Source organism: Vigna angularis, chromosome 1 (assembly GCF_016808095.1).
Source record: "Vigna angularis cultivar LongXiaoDou No.4 chromosome 1, ASM1680809v1, whole genome shotgun sequence".
In the NCBI taxonomy this organism is placed as follows: domain Eukaryota; kingdom Viridiplantae; phylum Streptophyta; class Magnoliopsida; order Fabales; family Fabaceae; genus Vigna; species Vigna angularis.
The window spans coordinates 847,120-856,764 of record NC_068970.1 but is presented as its reverse complement, the minus strand read 5'-3'; the positions used below and the strand labels follow the sequence as shown (position 1 = coordinate 856,764).

Here is a 9,645-nt window from a genome sequence, read left to right as displayed (position 1 = left end):
TTTGTTGTCACGTTAATAGCGAAACAGAGAGAATAGACAAAGGCAAAGAGAAACAAGAAGCTGGAAACAGAAACAAAGTATTCTTAAATTTATATTGTTTTTTTCGTTATTTTTTCTGTGTTTGTCTTAAACCATACAATGTGAAAGACTAATTTTATACTAGTGTGAGAAAATTTCCTTTTATTTTTAATCACTTTTTAAAGAAAGAGAAGTTATATTTTAATAATAAGCAAAAAAAAATTACATTTAACAACTCAATATTAATATTTTAATATTTTTTAACTTTAAATATTAATATATTCTATAATTTTATTAAGGTAGATTATCTTTAAGAGTGTCAATCTATCCTTAATCTTTAATGTTTGAAATTCTTTACAGTAATTTTATTTTCTTTAAAAGATATTTTTCTCTGATTTTATTTTCTGTAAAATATTTTCTTTGATATTCATCTATGGAAAATATCATATATCTATCTTTATTAGTTCCTAATATTCCTTTTTAGATAGATAAATCACATTTATTTTACGTATTTTAAGTTATTTTGAAGTGTGGCATACTTTTATTATTTCACAAAATTGATATTGAGTTACTTTGAATGGTCATTCGATTTTCTGTTTAACACAAAATTGATGAGTTATTATAGAAAGATAAAAAAAAAAATATTGTCTACAAATATCAAAATCATAATCCAATCATTTTAAGGGGCTTAAACATTTTATCATATCACCATCCTATTTGAGAAGTTACTTACAAAGGAAGAAAGAGTGTTGTTCACTGCACTTTTTGTAAAATAAGAAAACCTCTATTTCATTTGTAAAATATAATATAAATAAAGTTAGAAATTATGTATGTTGATATTGATTTTTGAACTCAACATTTTCTCGTGTAATTTTTTTACTGTAGTCACATTGAAACCTGATATGGATTATTTGATCAACGTATAAAAATAATTTTCAAATATGCAAATTTGAAAGGAAAAATGAGACAATTAAGTCTCATTAGTATTTGCTGAGCTTTGATAGATTTGAAAGGAAGGTGAGAGAGACGTGGGTTCAATTTCTTTTACTAACAAATAACAAATAACATTTCCTCATAAAAAATGATATTATATATATATATATATATATATATATATAATATTCAAATGAATTTATATACAATTAGGGGTGGGCAAAACAATTCAGACAAATTGAACTAAACTGTTTTTTGTTTTATCAAACTGGACTGAACTGAACTATACTAAATTGTACTAAACTACAATATAAATTAAACTGAACTACTAACTATATTACTTTTAAACTGAATTATACTAATTTTAAACTGAATTGTACTAGTTTTTAAACTAAATTATACTAGTTTTTAAACTGAATAGTATAACAATACATGTTCTTTTTAATTGAAATTTATTTTAATATTTATTTTATTTTATTTATAAGTGTCTTACAAATTAACTTTTTAATTATTTGATATTATTATTTTCTATTTTATTTATATTTCTTTTATTATTATATGTGTATGAAAATTATTTTATTATTTATTTATTTATTTATTTTATTTTATTTTATTTTTTATTTTTTTATTTATATTTATTTTGTCATGAATATTATTTTACTTTTATATTTATTTTTTTAATTTTTTATTTATATTTTTTTGTTTTATATGTGTATATAATTTATTTTATCTTTTCATCTACTTATTTTATTTTAAAATAATTTTTTATTTATATTTATTTTATTCCCTCGTAAAATTGTTTTATTAATCAATTATTTATTATTTATATTTTATTATGTAAAAATTAAACTAATATTTATTAATTATTATAATATAATAAAAAATGATACTAGAAAAATTACTCTTAATAAACGTTTGTTAATGTTTTTGTCATTTGATATTTCTATAATATTAATTATTTTTGCTACGTTACTATTTTTTTATGATATTTCATTATATATTCATTTAATAAAATTTAATGTTAAAAAATATATTTTAGTTTTAGTATATAAAATACTATCATTTAAAAATAATAATATTGATATTTATTTTAAAGTAAGTTGATTTTTAAAATAAATAGTTATTTTAGTGTGTGTGCTTACACACATTTTAATATTATTAAAAGTTTTTTTAACATATTTTTACATATTTAATAATATGTTAAAGAATATAATATATTTAAAGTATTATTTTTTTAGATAGTATTTTTTTATGATTTATATTACTTAATCATTTAATAAAATTAAATTTAAAAAAATATATTTTACTTTTATTACTTAAAATAATATTATTTAAAGAGTAATATATGTTTATTGATAAAAAAAATATAAAAAAATTTTATAAAAAAATTTTGTCTTGAAAAATTCATTATTAATTTTTTATTTGAACGGTTTCTTTTATTAATATTTTATATTAAATGACGTTTTCTTAGCCAGACGGAGCAATTGAATGGGAACTAGAGAAGAGAAAAGAATAGATACAGTTCTCACAGTTAAATGAATTGAGACTGTTATAAGTTAAGTTTTTAAAAACTAAACCATAAAATAGTATACTGAACTTTTAGTAAAAGTGGATCAGTTTTTCTAAGTATAATATAGTATAGTTAACTATAGCACAGTACATATCAGTTATTTTTGTCCAGATACAATTATAACTTTTTTTTAACTTTGATTATTGATTTTTTAAATTTTGATTTTTTTTAAAATAGGTATATTTTCGAAGAATAAAAAAATAAATCATTTTTAAGGAGTGATAAAAATAAAAGGTACAAGATGAAAACAACTCAAATTTAACTATTTCACTTATTTTGAAACATGATAATAATGATTGTTCAATTAGATAATTGTGTAACACATGTAAAACTGTAAATCATGGATGAACAGATGTTATATGAGCAACATATTAATAATAATTCGTATTATTTATAAAATAAATAAAAATTATTACAACTAACGTTTTAAATTTATTTATATTTATTTATAATTTTCTATTTTAATAATTACTATAACATATTTTTTTATTATGGATTTTTATATTCAATCACTTATCTAGTCACACACTTCCCTTTTACTTATTTTCATTACTTTCCTCCGCTGTTATTTGCATTATTCTATTTATATAAAATTCAGACTATTTTTTTATTCTTTGTATGTTGTCACTCAATCAATTTCATGTACACTTCCTTTTCCTGTTTAATTTCATCTTATTCACGTATTGTAAAAGTTAAAAAAAATAAAATAATAGATGTAAAACATATTTAAAATTTTATTGGGTGTGAATATAATATTATTATTTTCAAAATTCTAACAAAAAGGTGTATAATGCAAATATATTAGATTTGCGTTGTTGATATCAACTTCTTGCAGAGATAAGTGGTCTTCAGCAAGTTTAGCTTTTTGGGTGGATCATATATCAATTCTAATTATTTTTAGAATTTAATTGAAACATATTGATTTTAGAATTTAACTGAAACATATTGATTTCATAATTAATTGTAATGGATGGTTACTTATCAACTCAATGGATTGAATAAATAAAAGTCGTTTCATGACAGTTAATAAAATAATAAAAGTTTAATGAATCAGTCCTAACTATAAATTCATTTTAATTTATATAAATATATGTTTGACAAACAAAGTTATTAACTTGAGTATCAGAATGTTTTTTTCATACAACTTAAAAATAAAGAAAGTAAACAACATAATTTAAATAATGGAGGATGATCAGGAAATTTATCTAGTCTTTAGAATAACTTTGAGTGTTTTGAATAAAGAATTTCAATCCTTATCCCAAACACTAATTATTTTTATATTACTATAAAATAATGTAATAAACTTTTCATTTAATTCAAACAGAAGATATTTTATATCTTTACAAGTTGGTGTGGGCTAATAGAGGAGTTTCACCTTATGCAATGCATGGAAAGTATAGAAAAGTTGACAAATTATTAAACACAACTTGATTTGAAAAAAAAATCTTGTACAGTGTTTTGTCATTTAAAATAAATAAAATGAAAAATAAGGCAAAATAAAATTCATAATATATCAAAATGAATTAGTTCAATTATTTTTATATTCATTTCATGATTATAAGAAAAATTTAATTGCATTGAAGGTTTGTCCACAGATATTAATAAAAAGTCTAACAAAGATTTCTCCATAAGAATGTTGTTGTACCCATTAATGTAAGAGACGTGGAAATAAAAAACTATATTAAAAGTTGATATACTTGGATGTTACTGTACTTAGATGAGCCAAAAAAAGATTACATCAACACTAATAAATTTTGTAAGTTCACTCATTAATGAAACACATTAATTGAACTTTATATTTTAAACATAGTGCTGAAATTTGAGTGATTGATAATATTAAATAATTCAATTGTAGTTATAGGATAATATCTTCCCAGTAGTGTCTTGAGGGAAATATTAGATATTGATAAATTCATGTCGTTTAATGAATTATACAAATAATAATAATAATAATGAATGGAAAGAAACATTTAACCATTACGATTTCCTACATATTAATCAATTTATTAAGAGAAATTTAATTTAGCAAAAAAGCACTTTAAGTCTCATTTTATATTTAATGAAAAAGTCTATCTTTATATATGTAAAAATGAATAAATTACCACTGTAACATATTAAATTCGACCTTTGTATGTTTACACTACTAAAATATTCTCTAATGTTCATACGGTAATAAACATAATCTCAAGAATGTTAGGATGTTTTTCTTGAAATGGACGTGATTTTTTTTTTATAATAATAATAATCATAAACATTAATATATACTAATCACTTAATAATATATAAATGATATTAAAATTAAAAAAAAAAATATGTCGTGAAAGTATCGTTCATAGGGACACGCTTAGTACCGTTTTCCTTTGATCTTTCTTTCTTGGAACTTAGCAATGTTTTCTGACTTATGTTTTTAATTTATATCATTATTATAATTTTAAATCTGAGTCTAAGTGTTATATTTAATAAAAATGAAAAAGTAAAGTATCTTTAATATATATTATTACAAAAATAATACTTTAACACATTCATTTGATACACTGTTAGACTTATCTTTACTGAATTTTCAGCACAGTACTAAAATTTAATGCTCCTGACATGTCAAATAAATGTAGTTGACACGTATGTGAAGGTACCACTACTTATATCATTATTATAATTTTAAATTTGATTTTAAGGGTTACATTAAATAAAAAGAAAAGTAAAATATATATAATTAAAAACCTATTAATTTATTATTTAAAAATTTTAGATAGAAAATCGTATGAATCATTTATGTAATTAAACTCAATGTTATATTATGAATTTTATCCTCGATAAACTTAACAGTCCTATTTTTAAATACATTAAGTTTCAGTCACTTAAATCTCTGCGGGGAGGTCCAAGTTCCAATCCGAACATGTACTAAGAACCACTGCGTGTGTTCTTACCCGATTAGTATGTTTTATCCTATACTTTCACAGTTTGACAACGTTTTAACACTTAATATTATAATTTTGAATCAGTAACTCAATAACACATAAATAATGTTAAAATATTAAAAAATATTATCAAAATATTATTATTTTATTAATAATGCCATACGATAAACTCCACTAGAAACATACAACCAAAAAAGGTTTTAATTGGAATGGAGAAATATAAAATGGTTTAGAAACATGCGTCGCGTTCTGATCTTTACGCAATATTTTATTATCTGATTGTTCTAGTAGGAACAAGTTAATCGAGATTCGTGAATCTTCAGGGTGAGAACATGGAAGATTGGGATGCGAAGCCTTGTATTTTCATGTTGGTTCATAGTAACAAATAATTGAATGCTCCAAAGGCTGCTCTGTCCTTGTTGGGGACCAGTAATGATATCCAAAGTGATCAGGCTATCATAATGGCTTACACGTATGCTTTACCTAATACTTGAAAAAGATTACACCTTCTGAGTTGGAAATTTTCGACTAAAAGTAGCACCATGTCCAATTTTTGGGGGGAGAAGGAAGTAATTATGAAATAACTTTGTAACTAGTAATTTTGGGTAAAGAATTGATCCTTAAAGAAAGGAAAATACACAATAAACCCGGTTATGCTTGTAACTGTGCATCTTCAAATAGAAATGTACGATGTAACAAGTTGTTGTTTACTTTTTTCTAAGGAGACAAAGGATTAATTGCAAGCCTGTCAGAAAAGTGGCATTGTTTGAGAGTAGTTGGTGTAACTCAAAGTACAAAAAGTAATAGTAATTCCAAATGGGAGTTGAGTTTCCTTGAGTGAGTTGAGGTTAGACATTGAGAATTGATAAAAGAAAATGCAGGGGCAACCTAGGGGGGCCATATCTTAAATACAATAATATACTTCTTGCCTAGCTCAATGTATCCATTGTCATTCTAAACAACGAACCTACTAACTGTCAGACAACATTCAGTTTACATATGTCAATGAACAAACAGATTAAGGAAGTTACAGGAATAAGTAAAATGTTCCTGTATGATCTAGCAACAGCCAGAAACATACAACTACGCCTCTCTGCGGTTCATGCGCTGCACAACAATAAAGAAAAACCACAACAATTTGTCAGTCAATTTCCTAGTAGGCTTTAATAGAAGACTCGTTAAAAAGTCAGTGTAAGAAAATAACTTATGAACGTTGACAGGGAGTCAGGAAGGGAAGAGATAAAAAAGAAAAGAAAAACACAAGATTGTTGACGAAATGATCCAGAGATTAGGAAAAAACACAGTGCTAGCACAATAGGTAAACATAAGATGAAAGGAAATGTTAACCTTACGTGGGTGTCTGGCTGTTTAAATAGATGATGGCGCGCTAACATCTCTGGTATTCCTAGAGCAGAAATGCTTTCACACCCAAGTAGCTCTTGAAGCTTTGCATCACATAATATCACCATTGCGTTTAAAGGGTCCTGCAATCAATATGGAGGAACATTCGCATAAATAAAAGCAACAGCTCACCAAAGTAATTTTTGAAACAAATATCATTAGAATATAAGGCCTTTTCTTCAATTTCTGTTACTTTTCAGCTTTCAATCAGATTTTGATTTCAAGAATCTTTCATTGTCCGAAACAGTTTAAACTCTATCAGAAAAATACTTTTTTTTTCATGTATGTATTGGCTCTTAACAGAAGGTTAAAGAATGTCTGAGCATGTGAAAGATTGGATAATGTGATGAACATGCAACACACCTCCAAATGGTGATGCTTGATGTACTCCCAAACACGTCTTATGGCTTCAGATTGTTGCATCTCTTTTCCTTCAGTACCCAAAAATTTGGCAAGTGCTTCAGATATCACGACGGTGGATGAAGCAGGTTCAGCACATTCAATTTTAGTTTCAACGTCCACCTTCACTCGCTTAGCTTGTGACTGCTCTGGAGTGACAAAATTGAAAGAATATTAAAGATTATTTTACTAAAAAAACAACAAAAACCACTGGTAGAAAAGATGGTAATGCAGCATCCTCATTTTATTTGGGTTCTGAAAGATAAATTTTTCGATAAGCAGTTATAGGAGATAAAATTAAGAAGGTAAAAAAAAAGCTTTTAGAAAGGTTAAATAAAAATAACTTATTGCATCAAAGTTGAAAGTGGATTAGTTGTTTTTAATTTATGGGAGAAACTTATTCATTTCACCTTCTTATTTTCTTGAAACGTGTTTATCCAAACAGGGCATTGGCTATTTAGTACTTACTTGAGGGACCAAGTGGGATAATGTGTTTAGCTAGCAACTGATTCATCTTGAACATGTCAGTGCAGTCTGTCTCAAATACCAAACGCAGTGCATCATCACAGATTATCTTCCTTTTGTTACCAGGATCCTGGAGGTTGTTTTTCTTTATATATGCCCAAAGCTGCCTCACAATCTGCATTGAGCATACCAAAGGGTTGGATTCCATATGAATTTTTTTATTAATGGTTTATTCCAGATAAATGAAGATTCATGCTTTTACAGTAAATGCGAGGGATCTAACTTAGTTCGGTAAAAGAAAACTACCTCAGTTCTTGGCAATGCAGGCTCACCAACAACTGCCTGAAGCTCAGGAGAAACACCACAAACTTTGTTTAGACCACCAGCGCCACCTCTTCTTTTGCCTCCAGTTTGAACACTGGAAAACCATTTATAAAGAACGGCAACACAACATCTCGTATGTTAAGTCCATAAACCCATTCTTAGTACGATAGAGACAGATTGGAGAAAAATATTACATATTCCAAGCTAACCAGAACATGAGACCAGAAAACTTGAAGAAAGTCATACATAGCACGGGCTAGCAAACGCTGATTATGTATATGTGGAAAAATAAAAACACACACATATATAAGCTATTTTTGAACGGTATACTAAAAATGCATTTAAAATTCTGAAACACGTCCAGGTCAATGGAATGGGAATAAATACACAATAGGGGTAAGAGAGGGTTAAGAAACAGGACTACACAAGAGGACAATAGTTAACGAAAGAGATATTTGGGACCGGCGTGTTTTAATAAGAAAAATTATTATTATTATTTTAACATAATAAAACCATCAAATGGAAATGACATGACATGAACAAGTTTACAACTATTTTACCAAAAAAGGCGTCAAATTTCAAAGAAAGGAAACCACGGTAACCAATAATAAAGAAAATAGTATCAAAAACCAACCAACCAACCATTAAGAGTTTCCAGAAATGGAACAGTACTCGAACTACATACAGTAGGAGATCAACCCAAGATCGCAACCGTACTTCGGACGAAAGCGAAAGCAGACAACTCTAACCCTAAATCGAAGCAAACAGAAAAAAAAAAAAAACTTGGAACTAAGATCTAATTAATTTAAGCGACAACAAGAAGCCCCAGGAAGACCCAGTTAAGAAGTTGAAGATCAAAACAAAAGGGCATATGAAAAACCGCACCTTACTTTGGGCGCTTGAGGTGAGGCAACAGTGGCAGCATTTTCAGGAAAGGAATCAACTTTGGAGGGCGGAGGAGGGTTGGGGTGCTGGAAGTTGATCTCGTCATGGAGGGCAAAATGGGAAGGAAAGTGAGTGGTTGGGAAGTGGTGTTGGGGGAGAGGGGCGAAGTAGTCTTTGTGCAGAGGAGGAGGAGGGTGAGGAAGAAATGCACGCGGTGGGTGAGAGCGGAGAAGAAGATCGATCTGGTCGCGGATGAAAGCGGCCTTGTGAGAGAGGTCTAACCCTAGCTTAGCCTCGAGCTGCTGTACGACGGCGTTTACAGTGGTTATGGAGTTGGGGTCAGAATGACGCAATAGAGACTCGACCCCTTTAGCTATATCCTGGTCGGACACCATTCTTGTTCTTCTTTGTTCACCACCTTCATATACCAACAGAAAAAACGGCTGCTTATACCTTCTCTCTTCTGCTTCTTCTCTCTCTCTTTATAACATCGAAATCACAAAAGTACCCTTTATTTGAAAATGGTTTTGCAGTGAGAGAGCAGTGGTTGAGGGTGGAATCGTAAAAAGGGTAAAAGTTGCAGTGAGAGGGGTTGCTTGTTTTTGACGTTAAAGATGAATGAAATGTGACTTTGGGAAGGAGGAATAAGGTAAAAGTGAAGCAAGGTGGAATTACGGTAATGCCATTTGTGTAATGTGGGTATGTTCCGAAAGAGAATGGTGTGGTGGGACTTAC

The 9,645-nt window shown here is 27.6% G+C and overlaps 1 protein-coding gene across 2 annotated transcripts; it reads right to left on the bottom strand.

Annotated features, from left to right (window-relative positions):
- Positions 1 to 6,218: 6,218 nt before the first annotated feature.
- Positions 6,219 to 9,645, bottom strand: LOC108331845 (uncharacterized). Of its 2 annotated transcripts, none has more exons than XM_017566817.2 (6): positions 8,911 to 9,645; positions 8,008 to 8,119; positions 7,705 to 7,876; positions 7,201 to 7,385; positions 6,789 to 6,920; positions 6,219 to 6,543 (listed from the first exon to the last, which is right to left on the bottom strand). In XM_017566817.2, exons 1-6 carry the CDS (start codon positions 9,303 to 9,305, stop codon positions 6,520 to 6,522), a joined length of 1,020 nt encoding a protein of 339 aa, XP_017422306.1. In that variant the 5' UTR covers positions 9,306 to 9,645; the 3' UTR covers positions 6,219 to 6,519. The 2 variants fall into 2 exon arrangements, with proteins under 2 accessions (XP_017422306.1, XP_017422315.1); XM_017566826.2 differs by having other exon boundaries at positions 6,784 to 6,920; positions 8,911 to 9,644.

Bases quoted from the DNA above. Each gene is read 5' to 3' on its own strand.
- LOC108331845 (XM_017566817.2), bottom strand. From the start codon at position 9,305: ATGGTGTCCGACCAGGATATAGCTAAAGGGGTCGAGTCTCTATTGCGT. The intron at 7,386-7,704 runs GTAAGTACTAAA...TTGTCACTCCAG, and splicing joins TATCCCACTTGGTCCCTCAA to AGCAGTCACAAGCTAAGCGA. The intron at 6,921-7,200 runs GTGTGTTGCATG...TATTGATTGCAG, and splicing joins TCAAGCATCACCATTTGGAG to GACCCTTTAAACGCAATGGT.